General features: G+C 40.8%; 1 protein-coding gene across 3 annotated transcripts in view; it reads left to right on the top strand.

Annotated features, from left to right (window-relative positions):
- Window positions 1-23,398, top strand: part of STK31 (serine/threonine kinase 31) — a 91,634-nt gene that overhangs the window by 7,069 nt on the left and 61,167 nt on the right. For 2 of the 3 annotated variants that reach the window (XM_087946919.1, XM_087946916.1), the window contains exons 8-11: window positions 4,462-4,609; window positions 5,439-5,554; window positions 13,160-13,319; window positions 17,654-17,776. In XM_087946919.1, coding sequence (XP_087803045.1) covers window positions 4,462-4,609; window positions 5,439-5,554; window positions 13,160-13,319; window positions 17,654-17,776 — 547 coding nt within the window. The remainder of the gene's footprint in view (window positions 1-4,461; window positions 4,610-5,438; window positions 5,555-13,159; window positions 13,320-17,653; window positions 17,777-23,398) is intronic. The other variant, XM_087946917.1, reaches the window with a different exon arrangement.

The raw sequence follows: 23,398 nt of genomic DNA, 5'->3' as shown, positions 1-23,398 counted from the left end.
TTTATTATTTTGCTGATACAAAATATAATAGGAATAGACAATAGGAAAGAGGGTAAGGAAAAAAGGAAAGGGAATAAAAAGAGGAAGAGAAGGGAAAATATGTATGCCTTCCAACTTTTTAAGTACAGTAAGTTACATGATAAAATTAATCTAAGCTTTTTACTTAATAAAGGTAGTGCTAGCCATTTCTGTGACAACTACCTATTTAATCATCAAAAACCAAAATTAAAGCTTTATATCTTTTGAGTAGAAATTCTAGAAAATGGTTTCAAGTGGAAAGAAAACTAGTTACATTATTTTCCCCAAATTAAAATAGTTGCATATGTAATAAATTCCATTTTTTTTCTCCAGATCTATGTCCAACAGTCTTAATTTTTTTAAATTTCTATTATATATTTATTTCAAGGATCTTCTGAATTAAAATTAAATCTGGTCTCGGTGCTTCTTTGCCTTGTTACAAGTCTACCAGATATGATAAAAAGTGCTTTCCTTACATTTACAGCAAATATTTGAAATACCTATATACATCTTGTCAATTGTTGTCAATTTTCCATAAATACCAATAGTACATGCTTTTATACATGTTTATTTAAGGTTTTAGTTCACCATAAATTTCAGCCCTTTATTCCACATATTTATCCACTGTTCAAGCACTATAGCCAAAAAATTTTGTCCATTGAATTATACAATATTTAATATATTCATATTTTAAATTCAATTTCAACAGCACTTTGTAAATCTTCAGAATAACAAAATAACAGAGTTGGAAAGGACTTTGGAGGTATTCCAGTCCAATCCCCTGATCAAGCAGGAAACCCTATTCACCTCAGACAAATGGTTATCCAATCTCTTTTTAAAAATCATCAGTGTTTGAGCACCACAACTTCTGATTAATTGTTCTGTAAGGAAATTTCTCCTTAGTTCTAGGTTGGTTCTCTCCTTAATTAGTTTCTGCCCATTTTTTTGGAAAATTAGTTTCTGCCTTCAGGTGTTTTGGAGAATAGATTGGACTCCCTCTTCTTTGTGGAAGCCCTTAGATACTGGAACACTGCTATCATGTCACCTCTAGCTGTCCTTTTCATTAATATGTTGTTGTTAGTTGATGTCTGACCCACCGGAACCCCATGGACAATGGTCCTCCAGGCCTTCATGTCTGCCATCTTCTGAAGTCCATTTAAGCTCATGCCTACTGCTTCAGTGACTCCATCTACCCCCCTCATTTTCTGTTGTCCCCTTCTATTGCCCTCTATCTTTCCCAACATTAGGCTCTTCTCCAGTGAGTCCTTCCTTCTCATTAGGTAACCAAAGTATTTGAGTTTCATCTTCAGGATCTGGCCTTCTAGAGAGCAGTCAGGGTTGATTTCCTCTAGGACTGACTGGTTTGATCACCTTGCAGTCCAAAGACTGGAGCTCGGGTGCCCGCACAAATGGCTCTGCGTGCCACCTGTGGCACACGTGACATAGGTTTGCCATCACAGATATATAGCCTTGCTGGACTCCTTTCCCAATTTTGAACCAATCAGTGGTTCCATGTCCAGTTCTCACTGTTGCTTCTTGGGTTTCTCAAGAGACAAATAAGATGGTCTGGTACTCCCATCTCTTAGGAACTTGCCATAATTTGTTGTGATCCATACAATCAAAGGCTTTAGCATAGTCAATGAAGCAGAAGTAGATGTTTTTCTGGAACTCCCTAGCTCCATGATCCGGTGTAGGCAATTTGATCTCTAGTTCCTCTGCCTCTTTGAAATCCTGCCTGTATTCTGATAGCTCTCGATCCACACACTGCTGGAGCCTAGCTTGTAGGGTTTTAAGCATAACTTTACTAGCATGTGAAATGAGTGCAATGGTGCAATAGTTTGAACGTTCTTTGGCATTGCCCTTCTTTAGAATTGTAATATAAACTGACCTTTTACTGCAATGTCTTTTAAGATTTTGAATAGCTCAGCTGGAATACTGTCACCTCCACCAGCTTTGTTGTTGCTCAATATTGAGTTGGTGGCGGAATGACAGGCAACACAGAGCAAACTTCAGCTATAACTTTATTTGAAAAATAAAGAGTTGCTGCAACTGCCGCGCTAACGGCAGCCAACTGGCAGGCAACAGCTGATACTGTTTGACAGCTCCCTTTTATACTCAGCTGTCAAATGGTATCACCCAATAGGAGCATTCCTGCTGGATACGCAGACCGGAGTGAGAACTTCAGCTCAGTCTCTTCAGAACATAATAAGATTCTAGGATGTCTGGCTCGAGGTTAGTGACCACCCCATTGTGGTTATCAGGGATGTTAAGCTTGTTCTTGTGTAGTTCTGTGTAATTTTGCCACCTCTTCTTAATCTCTTCTGCCTCTGTTAGGTTCCTGCCACTTTGGTCCTTTATCATACCCATCTTTGCATGAAACATTCACAGTCAGCTACTGGTCTTGTTTTTACTGACTGTATAGAGGAGTGGTGGCTAACCTTTTTGGGGTCCTGTGCTCAAAATTGTGCGTACGCTCGCACTTGCGTGTCAACACCTAAAAGGCAATGCACGCCCCTCCACACCCCCTATGCATGCACGTGTAATATCCACCAACTTAACCCCGCCATCCCCTTACCTTCACTGCGTCTCACAGCTGATTTTTGGCCTTCCAAAGGCTTGACGAAGGCTTCTGCAGGCTTTGCAGGCCAAAAACTAGCCATGTTTCATCACTTCCTGTATTTTTTGGAAAAAAGGAAGTGATGAAACAGGGCTGTTTTTTGGCCTGCAAAGCCTGCAGAAGCCTTCCTCAAGCCTTTGAGAGGCTGAAAAAGACCTCAAACTGGCCGAAAATCAGCTGTGAGGCACACACATGGCCAGTGAGGTAAGTTTGTCTGCAGCTCCTGTGCTGGCACAAATGGCTCTGCGTGCCACAGGTTTGCCATCACAGGTATAGAACTTCTCCATCTTTGGCTGCAGATTACATAGTCAATCTGATTTCTGTGTTGACCACCTGGTGATGTCCATGTGTAGAACCACCTCTTGGGTTATTGGAAAAAGCTGCCCTGCTTCATTTTGTACTCCAAAGCCAAACTTGCCTGTTATTCCTGTTATCTTTTGGATTCCAATCCCCCAAGATAAGAAGGACATCATTTTTTTGGTGTTAATTCTGTAAGCTTCTATAGGACTTAATAGAAGTGGTCAATTTCAGCTCCAGTGGTTGGGGCATAGACTTGGACTACTGTGATATTGAATGGTTTGCCTTAGATTCCAACTGAGATCATTCTGTCATTTTGGGGATTGTATCCCAATATTGCTTTTCCTACTCTTTTATTGACTATGAAAGCTACTCTATTTCTTCTGAGAGATTCTTGCCCGCAGTAGTATACCTGATAGTCAATCTGAATTAAATTCACCCATTCTTGTCCATTTTAGTCCACTGATTCCTAAGATGTCAGTATTCAGGCTTGTCGTCTCTTGTTTGACAATGTCCAGTTTGCCTTGATTCATCTTACATTCCAGGTTCCTATGGAGAATAGATCTTTACAGCATCGGACTTTCCTTTCACCATCAGATACATCCACAGCTGAGCATCCTTTTGCCTTTCGTGACTACTTTAAAATATTGCAGATGCTGTATTTGTTCCCTTGCTAACTCCAAAGTGTTTCTCAGCCCAAATAACTTACTATTTTAGAATTGGAAGCACATGTTTGGATTCACTAATATTTGTGCTACAGTCACAATAAATACATGTTCAAAGAGATGTCTTGAGCATTGCACTGCTGCAACACAAGCTCCATGTCTTTGTATGTATGTGCAATTTCATGAAAAATGTATGAAAAGGCCAGAGCTTAAAACATTATCATGCTTTTGTGGGACCCTGTAGACTCTTTGATTCTGACTCCATGTACTATGGGTTTGAACAAATAGTTACAGAACAAGCAAAAAGGAAGACAGCTTTATATTTGTCTTGATTACAATTGGTCATAGTATCTAGATGATCTTGAAAAAACTAAGCAGAATCAGGTATTGATAGTATTTGGATTTAACTGATAATCCTAAGTTTGTAGGTCTTTTTACTTGAAAGGTTAAAAAAGTCTCAAAAGAAGACAACAAACCTTCACATTATTGTCAATAAAGCAATAAGGATGTGGCACACGTTCTAGGAATTTAATTTGAAGCTTAATTACCATTCAAGTGTTAATGCATGATGTGAATTTTTGAACACATTTGGAATGCTTATAATCTTTAAGAGTTTTTGTAGCTTAGAAGTGGAATGGAACATACTGGGAAAAAATACCTTTACTTTCTTAGGAAGCAGAGACATAAAAGATGCTCTGGTTTTACTCAAGTTTGTTATTTTAGTGATAAATTAATTAGCAGCTAGTAAAGATGTCCTTGATAAAACTTTGGACATATAGTTCTTTAAAACACACCTCTAAAATTCTTTGGATGAATCTTCCTTGTGTGTTCCAGTAATAATAGAATGGTAATTTGTAATTTTAGAAGAATGTCAGATGTTACCCTGGAAAAGATAATAGGGGGTCAGAAGTTGATTGAGGAGATTGAGAAACTAAAAGAAGAAATCCATAGTCGTTCCCATCAGTGTGAAATGCTGGAATCAACAATACATAAACTGGTTTCTGATCTTGAGGTAGGATAAATGTTGCTAATCCGTAATTATGTAATTGTCAGTCTTACAATAATGAAATGATACAGAAAATTCTTCTTAGTGGAAAAAGTGAAGGTGGATGCTTGATGATCTAGATCAGTGTTTCTTAGACTTCGTCAGTTTAAGAAGTAGGGACTTCAAGAATTCCCATCTAACACTATCCTAAGAAACAGTGATCTAGATGTTTTTTCTTTGTTTTAACTTTTGTCAGTGGATTCTGTGGGCCTGACCAAACGTAATGGGTATAAAGGAAAGTGCCTGGGACAATAGAGGTCCAACTAATATAAGCAATTCTTTACAGTCTTAATTTGTTAACCTGGTACCTTTTAGCACAAGAATAGTTAGTCCACAATCACTTGTAACCGAGCCCTTCTGGCTATGATTGCTAAAAATTGGAGGCATTGTTCACCATTTGAGGCAGAAACCCACAAAAATATAAGTTATACAAACTTATCATGGTCTTAACTCTGAAACTCATCTTCTATATTGGGAAAATATGTTGCCTTGCCCAGATGTGTAACATAGTTCCATTCAATTTGCTTTATCATGTTTTGCCTTCCTTAGTAATAATAAATGTGTCTCTTGACAGCTGAAAGGCTAATTACCCTCTTGGATTATCATTTCCACCATTTCCATTTAAAATATTTACTCCAGTACTGTTTTCCTTTGTGATTTTAAACTGTCTGAAGCAAAAACCTGGGTACCTGTATGAAAGATCTACTTAGTCCTGTTCAGTTCTTCAGTGAAAGATTGATAGCCTGTAAGAAGTAGTATTGGTTGACTAATGCCTTCATTGGTTTATCCAATGCAGAAAGAGAAGAAAGCTTGCGAGGAAAGCCTTGATTGTATGGAAAATAGGCTGCTCACTTACGTAGGAACTACCATGAAAAAATTGGCTATCAGCTTCGAAAAATTAAAAGAAATGAGGTATGCGTGTTTCCAGACTATAATTGTGAAGGGTAATTTTTAGTTGATGTAAGTAATAATAATCCTGGATATTTTTTCAAACATTGATTTACTCTTATGATAACCTATGATTTATTTAAGCTTAGTTTATATGAAATAGACTTAGCAAAATAAGCTGGGGGTTATTGAGAGATTGAGATATTGCAGTCAATAAAACATAATTAAAAAGTGAAAAATTGCTAACATTTCACAAGTTTTCTGTCATTTCAGTTTCATGATTTTGCTTCTTCCCAGCTGAAATCTCGAGTTTTCATGGAAAAAACATTGAGATCTTATGAGGTTTAGTTGTCTTACACATTTTGGGATTTTTGTCCATTTGTTTCTAAAGCAGATTTGTTTAATTTTGGAAAGCCAAGGGTGGCATCTAGGAATCTTCTACATGTACTAGTTTCCAGAAGCACTATACAAATGCATTCAGACAATCATGAATCTATTTTTACTGCCACAGTAACTGAATTCATATATAAATAAAACATTGTACTGTGTTTCAAGTTACGTTGATCAGGGTGATACTAAAAATAGCCTACAGGTAATCCTCGATTACAATTGATATCCCAAAAGATACTTATTATGATGGCCGCTCAACCTTCTCCTGGTCATATGATCACATTTTAGGCACTAAGCAACTGGTCCACATTTATGGCCATTTGCAGCATAACACAGTTATGTAACTGATTTACATTTTTTGTGGGAAAAGAGAGTTTACTTATAGTTTCTTGCAAAAAAAATAATTGATTGCAGACAATGACTTTGCTTAAGAATCTCAGCTTTTGCTTACGATAGTTGCATTCCCTGAATAACTGCAAAAAGTTTGTAAAATTGGGTTGGTTAAATGGGTGCCTTAAGTTACGACTATCAAGACATATGACAGAAATTTCAGGCTCCATTATAGTCATTAGTCAAGGACAACCTATATTGGCCACAGTTAATTAAGTAGAATGGCAGCTTTTCAGTAATGGTTAGAGACCTCAGTAGGAATGTGCAAAATTTGACAATTCAAGAACAATATCTCAAAGACGAGTGGACTGTTTAAATTTCCTTGTTTTGTTTTTTAAAATAAATTCTCTGAATGAGAAGATGTTTAAAGTGTCTTAGACACATAAAAGACTTCTGATCTTCAGAAAAAAAAGTTTTTTTCACACAATGTCAAATAGCAGGATTTACCTAACATACATAAAAATGTAACTTTATATATAGTATTTAAGTTAATGTGCTTGATTATATAAAGATGGATAGTACCAACTTCTGTCAGTTGCAGCAAATGTAGAAAGTCACTGTTCTGGCTGTCATCTTGATCTCGTTGCCCCCTCCTCCCCTGATTCCCCTGGGTATTTGGCATAGTGAAACTTTTGAACAGCTGTGAAGAAAAAGGATAGTGTGTCAGGAGGCAGAGAAAGTGGTACAGGCTAGAAAGAGCGAGAGAGTGGCACAAAGGAGTTGGAATAGAAGAGGCAAGCAGGGAGGAAATACAAGAAGGTATAAAAAGCAGAATAGAGGTTAGCAGCTTGGTAGCTGGTGAGGAAACATGAAGGAGGGTAGGCTGGGATGAAGGAAAGAAATGAAGGGAAATATAGCAGCAGGCGACCTGAGTTGGGTAGTGCAGGAAGGAAGAAAGGCTGGGAAATGAGAATGGAGAAGGAAGCAAGAGGGTTCAAAGACTGAGCATAGTCTGAGACTAAACTTTATACTTTCCTGATAAATACTATTGCTTTATCTTTTAAAGAGTACAGTTACCTAAACATGTCTCTGAAGATAGCATGAAAGGTTTAATCTGTTGTTCTTGTGTATTCTTTTATTTTCCTATCTGTGGCTTAGAGAATCCAGATAGATAGGGTTAAATCAGATCCTGCCCTGTTGGACTGAGTCTGTGTTAAAACTAAAGCTCCGCCCTGTGCTATGGCCATGCCCCAGTTTTCGACTCAGTCCAGCCAGGACAGGACGTGAGTTGCTGAGGCTCCATTTGAATTGCAAGTGGAGGCTTTTTGCATAAGACAAGAAGTTTTAAAGAGCAACAGAGGCTTTTGGAGGACTCTACACCCAAGGTATGAGGCTTTTAACCTCCGGGCTTGGCTATTGCGTTCAGGGTGGTTGCCCCAACGCGCAGAGCTGCAAACACGTGGAGCGGTTCCAGGTGATCGGCCTAATAAGGGCTATCAGTTGTTGTGCGCGGTAGCGCAGCAGCAGCAAGGTGGAACAACGCTGTTTTTGCTTTCTATTTGATTGCCTTGGCTGCAAAGCACAAAGTGTAGCAGCAAGCAGCAGTGGCAATCTGCCCAGAGGAGGCTTTGCAGCAGTGCACAACAGCTGCTTGATTGGACAGTCGATCCAATCCCAGCTGAGGGGCCCAGTTGCATGGCAGCAGTTGGTGCTGAAGAGTGGCAAGGACGGGATCAACCCCAGCTGAGGGTGCAGATTGACCACGTTGCCAGAGCTGTGATTCCAGCTACAGAACTGAAGTGACTGCGTGGGCGCCAGTAGACCTGTATGCAGGTCCATTATTGTGGTGACCGGCAGGGTGTGGCTGCAGCCCAGCAATAGGCCTATCTAGGCTTGCTTCATCGGTTCAGAGGTAAGAGGATCTTTGTTATTCTGGATGGGCCTTACTGGCAAGGGCAAGCAGTAAATGTATTATTAACTCCTCATCCCCTTCCCCACCAGGATCTATCCTCTCCCTCTGGCTGCGTTTGTTAATCCCAATCTCCCAGTGGGATGACAGATAAAGATCAGGAAGTGGTCACAGTCCCTCTACTTCTAGAGGAAAATCTAGGGGCAGGCAGAAGAGAAAGGCCCCTAAACCCAAGAAACCTTCCAGGGCAGAGGAGCAGGATGCTTTGAGAAGGCAGAGGGCTCCAGAAAAGCAGGTAGAGAAAAGGTAGCGTTCTGCTGGTGGGAGGAGCTGGAAATCACCAGACCCAGAGGAGTCAGATTCTTCTGCTCTGACTCCAATTTTATAAATAGAGCCTGGGCCTTCTAACTCCACTAGTAGACCTTGCTTACAAGCCTGGTCACCTGATAATTCATCTGCTACTGCTGATCTACACCCTCTAGAGGGAGTTTCAGATTACGAAGGAGTTCCCCAAGCTGTTTGTCAGGATGAAACTAAGGCACCTCCTCCTAAGAATGCCAGACCGGGGATGGCAGCATCTTATACGGCCATAGCTGCTGTCTTGCACAGTTCTGAAGAGGCTGAAGCAGCATTACCTGTGTACATGGAGGCAATTATCTCTAGAGCCATAAGCCAAGGTATTGTGGAAGGCCTCCAAGCTATGAGGAGGCTTGAAAAGGTGGTGTCAGAACATTGAGACCTAGAACAATCTATTCATTAGAGAAACAGAATCCTTAAGGGACAGGGCTTTTCCTGACCCCTCCACATGTAGCTTTACACATAAAACACCAGAGGAAGACAATAGGGCATATGATTTCTTGGCAGACGAAGAAATAGCCCCTGAGAGACCTTCCTTCTCTGGTCTCTGATTCTCAAAAGTTCAGGGCCTTATTGTTTAAGGCCAGGAAGATGGCCCAGTTGGGACCAGAAGCAGTTGTTGGGGAAGTGGAAGGGAACATTACTGCTCCTCCAGACCAATATTTTGATGAACCAACAGTTCTGCCTGAAATGATTCCAGTGCCTAGATTATTTTTGAATGTTACCAAGAAATAGCTGGAATCCCCGGGAACATCTGCCATGTTATCAGCCAGCGAACACTGCTACTTTAATATATGGGGACTGAACTTACCAGCTCATTACAGGTGCCATCAGTGGACAGTCCAGTTGTAGCCTTGATTTCTTCCTCATCAAACCCCACTGATCCAGAGGAGGCATTGAAGGTGGAGGACAAGAGGATAGAACAATCCCTCCAACGTACCCACCTGGCGGCTGCCTGGGCAGTCAAGGCTGCTTCGGCTGCCTCATTCTTTATGAGGTCTTTCTTACGTTGGCTGCACTAACTGCAAGATAGGGTCCCTGCCACAGATGTCCAAGTGCACCAAGACATCCATAAACTTGTGGCAGCGCCCGAATTTACTGTGGATGCCACTTTAAACAGTGTCAGATTTGCTTCAAAGGCCATTTTCACTTCTGTAGCAGCCCGCAGAATGGTGTGGTTTAAAAACTGGCAGGCCAATGGGTGGTGGAAGTGGAAAGTGGCATCTGCCCTCATCAAAGGGGATAAATTGTTTGCGGAGGTCTTAGAGCCCCATCTGGTGGAGTGGAGAGCAGAGATAAAAAATACCTTCTTTCTCTGGCAAGGCGGTCTGCTTACAGAGCGGTACCATACACTCGCAGGTCATTCAGAGCTGAGGGCAGCATTGGGGCTCAAGGGTCTCAGAGGCGGTCCTTCAACCACCAGGAATGCCCCAGGAAAGAGAGGCCAGAGATAGACCCTAATTTTCAGGCAAGCAGCCCTTTCGTGGGGGAGGAAGTTGCTTTTTTTGGCGTTCCTGCTAAATGTCGCAGTAGTTCTCCCATTGGGGGGAAGGTTATCCAATTTTGCGGCCCAATGGGAGGCTATTACATCCGACGCTTGGGTCTTAAATACCATCAGACGTGGCCTTTTCCTAGAATTTAAATCACAACCCCCCAGATTTTATGTGCTTTGCCCCGTTTCCAAGGAAGCTTCTCATAGGAAACTAATGGAACAGGCCTTCCAACACCTACTGGATATTAGAGCCATCCAGTCAGTTCCAATTAATCAACAGGGTAAGGATTCTACTCCTGGCTGTTTGTTGTTCCCAAGGCTTCTGAGGGTGTGTGGAGAGCCATTCTGGATTTAAAAAGGCTCAATAATTTTTTGTTGTACAAGCGTTTCCAGGTGCATTCACTGCAGTCTATTTTGCAGAGCGTCAGGGAGGGTGAATTCCTCACCTCAATTGATTTAACAGAGGCTTATCTACACATCAGAATTTGTCAGACACACGGAATATTTACGCTTCAGCTACGAGGGAAGTCACTTCCAATATTGGGCTATGCCTTTTGGTTTATCCTCTGCACCCAGGGTGTTTACTAAGGTTGTGGCTGTCTTGGCAGCTTGCTTGAGAACCATCCCAGTAAGGGTGCAGTGTTACCTGGATGACATTTTAATCCAATCATCCTCACATGACTGGGCCTTAAAGGATCTCCAAGTGACAGTCTCCCTGTTACAAAACCATGGCTTTTCTATTAACAACAAGAAAAGTCATTTCTCACCATCTACATGTTTATTCATCTTGGGGCTAAGATTGGCACAATGTCTTGTAAGGTATTCCTCTCACAGGTACACAAAGATAGTTTACAAAGCACGGCGGGGGAGGTCGTAAGAGTGGATAAGTTCCCCTTGGCACTTCTCTCACAACTCTTAGGGAAGATGATTTCTTGCATCTCCATCGTGCCTTGGGCTAGACTACACTCCAGAAAGCTTCAGTGGTTTCTGTTGCCCACCAAAAGGCAGGTAGAAGTCACTCATCTCTCAAGGTCTCAGTCCCCAGGTCTGTCCAGCAGTCCTTGTCATGGTGGTTTTCTCAAGCTTTGAATGCAGGTCAATTATTCAGAGAGCTGTCCCGAGCAGTACCAGTACCAATGTCACTACCAATGCCAATCTCTCTGGCTGGGGGGCGCATTTACAGTCACAGTTGGCTGAAGTGTTTTGAAGAGGGAAAAGAACATTAATTGGTTAGAATTGAGAGTGATTCAATAGGCTCTCAAGAAATTTAGAAACACCATACAACACACATGTCCTAATTTTAACAGATAATGTAACCACCAAGGCTCACATCAACAGGCAGGGTGGTACCAGATCTAGGGCTTTAATGTTAGAGGCTGAATGTTTGGACCTTTGGGCGAAGAGGAATCTCCTGTCAATCAGGGTAGAACACATCTTGGGGGGAAAATGTGCAAGCGGACTGGCTTAGCAGGGCCAAGATTGACTTCTCAGAGTGGAGTATTCCCCCTCTTTTATTTCAGGAGCTGTCACAACAGTTTGGACTACCAGTGGTGGATCTGTTCGCATGTCCAACCAATACCAAACTCCCCAGGTTTTTCACCAAGTTTGCGACCCAAAATATTAGGCCATCCATACCATTCTAGCAGCTAGGAGACCTTCAACCAACCACATCTATCAAGCCACATGGAAGGTCTTCTGCCAGTGGTTATCAAGAATAGGATTTCCTCCACTTCGGCTTCAGTAGCCAACATTCTGGTTTTTTTACAAGAGGGTCTTGACAAAGGGCTCTTGGCAAACACTCTAAGCAGACAGGTGGATGCACTTTCTTCAGTATTGTACATACACAGGAAGGGGTCCTTGTCTCAGAACCAAACCATCCAGAGGTTTTTAAAAGGGGCCACCAACCTTAGACATGTGGTTCACAGATTCCCCGTTTGGGATCTTTCTAAGGTGTTAAGGGCCTTAATGGCCAAACCTTTTGAACTGTTCAGGTCCATTAGATTACACTTTCTGTCTCTCAAGGTAGCATTTCTAGTAGCCATCACTTCGGCTAGAAAGATCTCAGAGTTGGTGGCCCTTTCAGTCAGGGAAGTTTTGTGTGTCTTCCATCCAGATAGTGGTTTTGCAGTTAGACCCATCTTTCATACCTAAGATTAATTCTAGGTTCTACAGGGCTCAAGAGCTTATTCTCCCAAATTTCTGCTCCAATCCTACCCATAATTTGGAACGGGTGTGGCACACCCTGGATGTCCATAGAGCCTTAAAGATACACATCTGGAAGACACCTTCTATCCGAAAGTTGGAGGCATTTTTTGTGTCCTTCCAGCCAGGCACAATGGGGCTGAAAGTGTCTCCATCAACAGATGGATGGATTAGGGCTTGTATTGCTAAGGCTTATCAGAACAGGTCTCCTGGTGCCTCGAAGGGTGACAGCTCACTCTACTAGAAGTGTGGCAATCACTGCAGCATGGGCTACTCAAGCACCCATTGAAGAGATTTGTAGACCGACTACATGGTCTTTACTGTCACCCTTCATTTGGCATTATTGCTTGGATGCCTTTGCATCAGCCGATGCAGCTTTTGGCAGGAGGGTTCTACAGAGCGTGCTCGAACGCCAATGTGAATAGGACCAGACTCACGCTTTCCCAGGGACCGGCCAGCTTTGGCATCAGCCTTTGGCGACCAGCCTATCTATCTGGACTCTCAGAACCACAGATAGGAAAATGAACATTGGCTTACCTGAATGTTCGTTTTCTTCTGTGGCGTAGAGTCCAGCCCACCCTGATTCGTCTGGTCTGAGTGGGGGTTGGGGGGAGCAATAATGTATGTTCTTTTTTATCTTGCAACTCCAGAATCAGGTCCAGTCTGCCAAGTGCTTTATCGAAAGCTGGGGCGTGGCCACGGCACAGGGCGGAGCTTCAGTTTTTAGGCAGACTCAGTCCAACAGGGCAGGATCTGATTTAACCCTATCTATCTGGACTCTAAGCCACAGAAGAAAACGAACATTCAGGTAAGCCAATGTTCATTCTATGTCAGATGGAATCAATTATACTTGGAATATTGGGACATATTTTATTGAGTAAAAATAGCTGTAAGAGATACATAGTAATGTATATAGTATTATAAATGGTCATTTTTAAATATCATTCAGGCAAAATCACACAAGTGCTTATTTTGGGGAAGAACTTTTAGAAGCTGCAGATAGAGTTACCAAAGAGAAGCTTGTGATGCCTCAGTCCATGGAAGTGCTGAAAAAGATATGGGAAATTTATAATATTTACCAGCAAGAAATATGCCTTTGCAAAGATGCGGTAGGTGATACATCATACCATTTTATGGGAAATCATAAGCTCCGATGATGTCTCTTAAATTTTGTTCATGTAGCTGCTTATGCTTGTTAGCAAAAGGATTGCCAAGGATTTAAAATGTGACAATATTTTTCTAATATATGATGTATCCATGTTTATTACTTAATTTATTTGATTTTTATTAAATAAATTAATTTATAAATACTTTAAGAGGGTGAACATCCACAATATTCCTATTTTTCCACAACAATCCTGTGAGTTGAGTTGGGCTGAGAGAGTGTAATTAGTTCAAAGACACCCATCTGGCTTTCATGCCTAAGGCAGAACTAGAATTCGTAAGTCTCCTGGTTTCTGTTCTTAAACATTAAACCAAACTGGCTCCAAGTTAGTGCTATCACAGATTATAGATTTTGTGAGGAGGAGAAAGCAACTTGCAGGTCATTAGCAAATTTTTACAGCTTTTCTCTTTCCTGTACTGATCAGCAACAGGATAGTTGAATGGAGTACAATTTGAGAATTTGTTGGACTGTAATAACTCTGTGTGAATGAGTGAATGAATGAGAGAGAGAGAATGAACGTCTTAAAATTTTTACAGGTGCTAGTCAAATGAAAAATTTCCTGTTAGTCCTACCCAATAGAATAATCTTCCTAGATGTAGCTACTAGGAATTTAAATTCCTAAATGTAGCACTAGGAATTTAAACTCAATTTCTAGTAATTACATCCAGGAAGATTATTATTGTTGGATAGATCCAATGACAAAAAATTTTATTTGAGTGAAAATTGGATTCAAGGCTTCCGTATCTTTTTTTATCATTCATATTATTGGTCTTGTTAATTTTATATGATTGCTATGCTTATTGCATGTCCATTACTTACAGATTATTCTGTTAATAAATTGTTAAACTCTTTTTAAGAGAGTAAATTAATCTTTCCTGCAACTAAATGTGTGAGAATGGGTGTTCTATTTCTCTCTGTCTCCTCCTCCGCTCCCCAGCTCAACATCTGAATTGAAAACTATATAAATTCATGTAGAAACTACCATAACCAAGGTTTTTGGTCTTAAAAGGTCCAGTAAAGTAGCTTGAGAAAAGTCCATATTTGACATAACTTTATATAACAAATATAGCTTTAAAAATAATTTATTTTAAAATAAATAAAAAGGTATGTACCGTATATACTCGAGTATAAGTCGACCCGAATATAAGCTGAGGCACCTAATTTTACACAAAAAACCTGGGAAAACTTATTGACTCGAGTATAAGCCAAGGGTGGGAAATGCAGCAGCTACTGGTAAATTTCAAAAATAAAAATAATTAATTTGGGAAACGATCTCACTATCATGAAAGGTTTAATTGATTCACTAACCCAAAGAAGAAGAAGATGATGACAGCGGGAGGCAGGAGTCACTCTCTTCCCCTCCCTCGGAGGCCCCCTGAGTCAGGAGTCGCTACCGCCGGCGCGGCCCCAGTCCCGCGTTGCCTCGGGAAGGAAAGGCAAAAAGGAAGAGCGCGGCAGCGCTTTGCAACAGCAGCAGCGGCACCGGAGGCTCAGGCTCAGCGGCTCCTGATTTTGCCCCACCCTTCCCAAGGCAACGCGGGACCGGAGCCACACTGGCGGCAGCAACTCCTGACAGCCCCAGCCGGACACCTGAGCAGAGATGTAGGGAGAAGGCAAAAGCGACGGAAGATCCTTCAGGGGAAACTGAGGGGAGACTCACCCTTGGTCCAGATGAGCCCCTTCCCTGCCCCTAAGGAAGCAGAGGCAGCCAGCAAGGGCAGGCAAGCCCCACTTCACAGACTCCGTCCGTCCTCACTCCCACCCACCCACCCACCCACCCAAAGCCACGAAGTCCCCCAATCGTGCAGCCCAGAATCGCCCTCCCCTCAGGGGGCAGCAACGCCCGGTTTTCCCGAGACAAGAAGCTCCGCCGTGCAATGAAAGCGCCCTGGCTCTAGGCTCGCGGGCTCAGAAAACAACGCGAGCCGAGGTCGCCGGCTCCGCTCGGCTTCTCCAACATCCGGCACCGCCCTGTTCTATGTGCGGCGCCCGGCAAGTCCGAGCAGCCAGCGCGTGGAGCAGGACGGCGCCGGACATCGTTGGCTGCCTCTTTCGCAGCACGGGAGGCCTCCCGGCTGGCCAGCTGCTCTCCTCCTTCTCTGCCTGTTTGTTCTGTGTGGCCGAGGAGGAGGAGACCGGCCGGACTGGTTGGGGAGGCTTTCTGCGCCGAGGAGGCGGCTCCCCCAACCAGCCGGCCGGTCTCCTCCTCCTTGGCCACACAGAACAAACAGGCAGAGAAGGAGGAGAGCAGCTGGCCAGCCGGGAGGCCTCCCGTGCTGCGAAAGAGGCAGCCAACGATGTCCGGCGCCGTCCTGCTCCACGCGCTGGCTGCTCGGACTTGCCAGGCCTGGCACATAGAACAGGGCGGTGCCGGATGTTGAGAAGCCAGTGGGCTTGCGACCTCGGCTCGCGTTTTTTCTGAGCCCGCGAGCCTAGAGCCAGGGTGCTTTCACGGCGGAGCTTCTTGTCTCGGAAAACCGGCGTCGTTGCTGCCCCTGAGGGAGGCGCATTCTGGGCTCGCGATTGGGGACTCGTGGCTTTTGGTGGGAGGCGAGGCGGACAGAGTCTGTGAAGTGGGGCTTGCCTGCCCTTGCTGGCTGCCTCTGCTTCCTTAGGGGCGGGGAAGGGGCTCATCTGACCAAGGTGAGTCTCCCCTCAGTTTCCCCTGAAGGATCTTCCGTCGCTTTTGCCTTCTCCCTACATCTTCCCTCTGTTAAAATTCCCCCCACACACACTTATTTTCGGGCGGATAGATTTCGTGTCTGAGCATTCTCGCATGACGGTGGGTCTTCCCCCCAAAAAAACAGTTAAAAAAGAAAAAACATATCCTCATGCAAGAACTTTTCTGCTTCCGATTACCCCCATGCTTAAAAGTTGCAAAGGAAACACGGAAGCAGGGAAGCGCCTGCCCAGCTCCGGAGCTCCACACCATTTTTTTTCAGAGGGAATCTGACTCGAGTATAAGCCGGGGGGATTTTTCAGCACAAAAAATGGGCTGAAAAACTCGGCTTATACTCGAGTATATACGGTAAACTAATTCATGTGAATATTCCCTTCGTTGGTTATGTCAGCAGATAAACAGAAAGGACATACTGCTTGAGAGCCGTACTTTCTGTTTTTGTCACTTGTCTAAAGCAGAATTTGGCTGCTTTTGCTTTCATCTGTACTGGCTTGTATTATAAGCATGTACGTGATACAACATTTGTAACTGCACCAGTATCTGAAAACTGATGTTTTGGATCAATGTCAGTGAGTACATTAATTTTCACATGGTATAACTAACTGCCTAAATTTGCAGTTGTTCTATAGGGTTATTCTACACAGGAGGTCCTTGATTTAGAACCATTTGTGATTGTTCAAAGTTACAACGGCAGTGAATATAGTGAGAGTCTCACACTTAAAATTGTCACAGCATTGCCTGTGAGAAATCAGTGTCTCAGTTTGAAATCAACAGGAGATACCATGAACAATACAAGAGCTTGTTTAGTGAAGATTTTGCAAAAGCTGTTCTCTTCATGGTTAGAAACACAGGAGACATTTTTACATAGGAATACATGATGATTATATACAGTTTCAAAACTCCTTTCCCAGTTACTGCCCTTCTCTCATTGGTTGATTTCTGGTGTACAGTCTGCCCCTTCCCAGCAACTCCATCCCAGTAGCTATTCATTTCTAGTAATCTCCATCCCCCTGATAGTTGCTACAGCCAACTATTGTCAGCATTATTAATTTTAGTATGACAAGTGGTTTCTTGACTTGCCAACTATCTTCCTTTGACCTGCAATGTGCTAAGATGTTTATAGCCTTGTTATTTTCTTATGGTGAACATTATTACACAATTTCTTACTTAATGTCTCATTAGGGTTCCTTAGGTTACATACATGCTAAATATGGCATTTGCTGTTTTCTTTACAGGAATAATTCTCATTTCTCTCATTCCCAAATTCCCAAAATTAGGATTCTTGGTAAATAGCATATATTTATGACAGTTGCATTGTGTCTGGATCATGAGATTGCCATTTGTGACCTTCCCAGATGGATTCTAATAAGCAAAGTCAGTGGGAGAAGCCAAATTTGGTTAGCAATTGCATGATTCACTTAACAACTACAGTGGTTTATTTAACAATTGTGGCAGAAAAAGTCATAAGCTTGGGCACAACTCATTTAACAACTCCTTTGCTTAGCAGCAGAAATTTTGGTTCCAATTGTGATTGTAAATTGAGAAGTATCTATATCTCTACTGAAGAAGACCTCAATTGTGTGTTCTCTTCTGCACAGGATGAAATACAAAGCTTGATTCTCCAGAGGAATGAATTGCAATGTAAATTGTACAAAGCTGTAGAAGAATTCATTGTGGAAGTGGATGATCTTCCTCTTTTTGAGCGCTTAGAAACATTGAAGGTTGGGTCCAGAGTGGCATTGTATTTGTTTTATTTTACGTTTATGAAATGCTCTCCAGATCAGATTATAGTTTTGTAATGATCATAAATAGTAACTTAAAAGTCATGGGATCATTCTGACATTTCTTTTTGCAAATATTAATATTTAAATTAACTTCTGAGGTAACCCCAGAGCCTCCTGATGCCATTGTTTCTAATCTGAAATATTGACAAAATGTGTTCTACTTTTTAAAAGTCTGCAATATGAGCAGGTCATGCTATTCAAAATAGTATTTAGGAATGACATTGGAATAGGCTTATGTACGTATATAGCAAACATGCTGTTCCTGTTTGGGATCTACTATGTAATGCAAAATGCAGAAAAGAAGTAATAATAGAGAAAGGAAATCAAAGCTAAGAAAAAAAGAGAAAGGAAAAGATGTTTAAATACATGTACTGTTAAATACATGTTTTCTCATTCAGAAAAAACTAATATATCACATGAATTAGCCATTTGAGTTTACTTATAATTTCTCTTCTACAAAATGCTTCTTATACTGAGATCCACAAAGATATTTTAAAGTAGCTTTATATTTATTCCATATTCTCAATATGGCTGTAATGTGTTCTTTTTAAACTATACCCAATTCATTGTACACTGACCTTAGTCCCTCTTTGATGGAGATGGGCAGTGCAGAAATGTAAAAAATATATAAATAAATACAATTTGATTAACTCAAATTCCAAAGAGCCATCAATAGCCTTGGACCCTGTACAGTTGGGTTTTATATCCCGCTATAAGAGTTGGTTTTATTTTGAAAAAAGAATGCTCAGAATATAAAAGTAAAACATACACACATATGGGTGTGAGTTGTTTCTTTGTGAATTGTCTTATACCACCTTTTGTTTTTATTACTATTTGTAGTATTTAATGTTTTCTAAACATTTCTGTACATAATATTCTACTACTATTATTCTCTGCTATATAATATTTGTACTAATATTACTATTGCTACTGTACTATTACTATTAGTATGATGGTGATGTTATCCATTCACTTGTGTTTAACAGTGTATTCTTATGCATCCTGGTCTGTCTTTAATACTTCTCTGCTCTGGATTTCTTTTACTATTATTTTCTTCTTTATTAATAGGCAGCAGGTAAAGCACTAGCAGTTTCCCAATATTGTGCTGGCTTGGATGTGCCTCTTTTCCCCCTCTCCTTCTGCCTCTGTGAAGTTTTTTTTGGGTTGGACTTTTTTCTTGCAGCAATGGCTGCAGTTTCAGAAACATGCATATTTCTTCTGTTCTTCTTGCTTCTCCTTCTCCACCTGTTTCAGAGTGAAGCATTTTATGAGCAATTCTGCATAAAGAACTCAGGGAGAGGGCTCAGCTAAGAGGAGAGAAAGGTAACACAAATGCATGTAATTTTCTCTACTCTTCTACAATGACATATCTAAACATGATTTTTACAATCTTTGATAAAACCTGGGCTTTATTGTACTATAAATGTTCAAACCACCTAAGTTTCAAGTTGTGTCCTTTTAGCTCCAGATCTTTTCTACCAACATCCACTTTTTTATCCAACGAAATAGCAAGCTGCAAACTACAATTTCAAATAGGGTAATCCCGGGCCTTTTCTTTCTTTTATATCTTGTAAAACAGGGGTCCCCAACCACCGGTCTGCGGACCGGTACCGGTCCGTGGAACAAATCCTACCGGGCCACTGGTTTGCTGGGTGCCGCCATCTTGTTTTGATGAAAAAGTGCTTCCGGTGAGCTCACCAGAAGCACTTTTTCATCAAAACAAGATGGCGGCACCCAGCTGATGCCGGTACCGGGCTGCAGCGCCCGGCTGATGCCGGTACCGGGCCGCGGCATAAAAAAGGTTGGGGACCACTGTTGTAAAACATTATATTCAATTCTATTTATCATATTAATACCCATATATCTACTTTCAATCTTAAAAACCATTTTATTCATCAATTGTTCAATCTTACAACCTCTTAGTGTTAACGTCTTTGTTAATCTTGAAACCTAATGCAGCAAAAAAAATATTTTTTTCTACAAATAATTCCATTTAAAGGATCCTGATCTTCCAAAACTAGCCTTGCCATCTGTCAAAGTTCTTAACTTATAAGTCCCTGTTTTCTGTCTTCTGCACAGTGGTGGAATTGTACGCTGTGCAGGTGCAGATAGATAAACTCAACAAGACATCCATAACAAAGTACATTTATTAGCTCATCAGGTATCCTCATAACTCACATTTGTGATGAAGTTCTTCTTTAATGACCAATCCTTTGTATATCTGCCTTGTAGGTAAAAGATGGTTATCTCCTAACCCGTCTCGTAGCAATAGAAAGCAGCTGCCATGAGTTAATGAGTTCAGGCAAAAGTGAGGAAAACTCCCCCAACCCATCGAGGGTAAAATTAGTGACCAATCAGGATTACAGATATGGCCACGTGACATGAACTACATTTCCCATGATGCATTCCCTTAAGGGGACAGCTCATAATTCCTAAGTAACTATCCAATTCCCATAGTCTGGCTGGGACAGCACACTATTTAAATTTTTATTCCCATAATTCTCTCATTTTATCTTGCATCTCTATTCAAAATTTCAAGAACACAAAAAAGAAGAGGAGGCAACTTTGTCATATTCCTTTTTCACATGGTTTTGTTAAATCTCCATTAACAATAATTTGTGCTTTCTGTGAAGTATACATCCATTGTAGCCATATGAAAAAATTCTTTCCAGAATTTATATCTTCCAAAATTTTAAATAGAAAAATTCAATTCAAATTGTCAAATTGTCTTTTTCTTCATCTAAACAAATCAAGACAGTTTGCATTAAATGTTTTAGAATAAACAGCACAATTTTGATATTTTCTTTTAATTATTTTGAAGGTAAAAATCTACATTGATCTTCATGAATAAATTCTTGCCAAATTATCTTCAATCTATCAGTACACAATTTATATACAATAATGATTTTGGTCGATAATTTCTTATTAAAGTCTTGTCCTCTTTAGATATTAGTGTTGTATTAGCCTCTAGCATTTTTCCTCCCTATAAAATAGAAATCATTGTATTTGGAGAGGTTGTAAAAGTTCCTCCTCAAAATATTTATAATAACGCAATAAGATAAAATAACATTTATTGTCATTTTTCTGTAAAAGTTTAATTTAATGATAAATACTTCTATGGTAATTTTCTTTTTTATCATCTAGAATAGTCTGTGTTTTCTCTTGATTCTTTTTTTTTGAGTGCAGTATTAAGTTATATGAAAATAACCTCTAAAAAAACTATTTGTGTCCCAAACTATTCTTAAACCAGTGCCTATATTTAATTTTTTTTTTACAATCCTCCACTGTTTCTTCTTTGCATTACAGTATTTATTTTAATCTCCCTCTAAATCAAAATTTCAAATTTCAGTGATAAAATTCTTTGAGATCCAAATCATAATCTATTCTTGAGAAGGCTCTATATCTTTCAGAAAAGTAGATACTCTAGAATTGCCATTTTTCTGTTTCCACACATCCACTAAATTTACATTTGTCATCAAATAAAATATAGTTTTAATAATTTATTTTGAGTAAGAAATTTTCTAATGATTTAGCTAGATGTTAGAAAAAAAATAATTCCAATACCCGATTCCAATACCAATTTTAATTTCTCCTTGAGTTTATAAAAAGTCAATTTGGGGCATGAATTTTCAACACCCCATAGTCTTAGCTCTTTGTAAGTAAACTTCTATCTCAATAAATCTATTCTGTCCAGTAGTCAAAAGGTGTTCTGGTTTTAGTTGAGGATTGATATATAGAACAACTCCATTTCTTTTTTCTTTTTATTCCAGCTGAAATAAATTTTTATCCAAATGTTTATAAATCAAATATTTTTCTTTATATGATCTATTGTAGGCAAATATATTTTGTTTTAATTTTTTTTAAGTATTGGAAAAATACAGCATCTGTTCCATTAATATTTTATGATAGACATTGTAATCATAATTAAAAATTTAGAAAAGTCAATATCTATAGGACCTAATTCAGAATTATTTCTTTCAGATTCCTTCTGTGTCTCTTGTAATCTTTTTTTGAGGACCTTTTTCAACTCCAACTGATCATAATTTTGCAATCTTTTCCTTCCCACCAATTTACTATTCTTTTACACATTTGTTCTGCATTTTCAGTTTTGCTCATTTTCTCAGTATGATCAAATCGCGTCAATATACTTCTCTCTATTTTATTCCACTAATTATCTATAAATATATTTTGTAACAATCTAAATCAGAGGTCACCAATCGGTGGTCCGCAGTGCACCCAGGTGGAGGAGCTGTTCCGGAATGACCAATGGTCCAGTCCTGTGACTAGAGCTCTGGAATATGAGACCGCCCAGGCAGCTCGTGGTAGGGCTGGAAATCTCCTCCGTAGAGGGAGGCAGATGCAATTTGCAGCTTTGCAGGTAGTGCAACATACAAGGAGTCGTACAGCCCTCACCACCCGGAATGAGGTAATAGTGCTATTGCAGAAAAGTGGGTGGGGGTGGTAGCGCAGGCGGGCCGAAGCAATGAGTGTTGGCAATTTGTGGCTCTCTCGTCTCCCTACTGTGGCTTCCTGTCGGCTGAACCCACCATTGGCTGGGCCTGACACTTGTCCACCCCTCCCACTCATTCCTTGCCTGGCTTGAGAAGGGAAGGACAGGAGATGGAGATTCGCTCCATATTCCAGGGTGGGAGCGAAGCTTCATTTCTTGCTGGGTAACAAGTGTTTCTTCCAGCCCTTGTTGGTGCTGCGCATCTGGGAGTTGGTGCTGCGCAACTGGGAGGTGTGACTTCCTCTCCTCCTCAAGACCTTGGCTGGCCCATGAGATGAAAGAGAGAGAGAGAGACAAAGAGATGAAAGAGAGATGAGAGATACAGAGAGATGAGACAAAGAGATGAGAGATCCTGGTGTTTTGTTTTCTGTGGGAAACAGGTCCAAATTGAGTGTTTAAGGTTGCAGAAACAGGCGGCCAAATGCCTGAAGGACCATCCTGTCACTGAGAGTTCATGTGCTTCAGCAAGTGGTGCGCTGGATTCATATTAGTGGTCTGCAGGATTTAAAATTATGAATTTAGTGGTCCCTGAGGTCCAAAAAGGTTAGTGATCCCTGATCTAAATTCCTTAATAGGTTTAAGGCTTTTAAAACTCTTTTGTTTCAAACTCAGTACTCCTATGTTAGGTTAACTAGTTTCCACAAGATGGCAGTCTTCAAGCTTTTTCAAATGTGCCATTAGCAAAGGAGTAGACATGCTGTCAAATCTTTTTACTAGGCATTTACAAATCTCTGAAATATTTCATTTTTTAAAAAAGGATTCTTTTGATCAGAGTCAAATTGCTGTTTGGCATTAATTTTTGAAACAGGTCTCTAATATTATTTCAAGTATTTCAAAATCACAGTTGTCTCTGTTTTTATTCTTTCTTAGAATGGCCTTGCAAAAGATGTATTTAAAATAATTTCATATCCTTAAAACAGGTGTGTCAAACTTGATTCCCTTGCAGGACGCATCAGGAGTGTTTGCCCTCAGGGCCCCGGTGGGGCATGGCCTGGTCATCGTGGCTGACTGGGTGGGAATGGCTAGATCTGGGGCGTCGAGGGCCAGTC

The sequence above is a fragment of the Notechis scutatus genome, chromosome Z (genome assembly GCF_049901735.1).
Source record: "Notechis scutatus isolate UNSWTSFEM ecotype Mainland chromosome Z, rNotScu1.2, whole genome shotgun sequence".
Classification (NCBI taxonomy): domain Eukaryota; kingdom Metazoa; phylum Chordata; class Lepidosauria; order Squamata; family Elapidae; genus Notechis; species Notechis scutatus.
The sequence above is the reverse complement of the archived record's forward strand: the minus strand, read 5'-3'. Positions and strand labels throughout refer to the sequence as shown.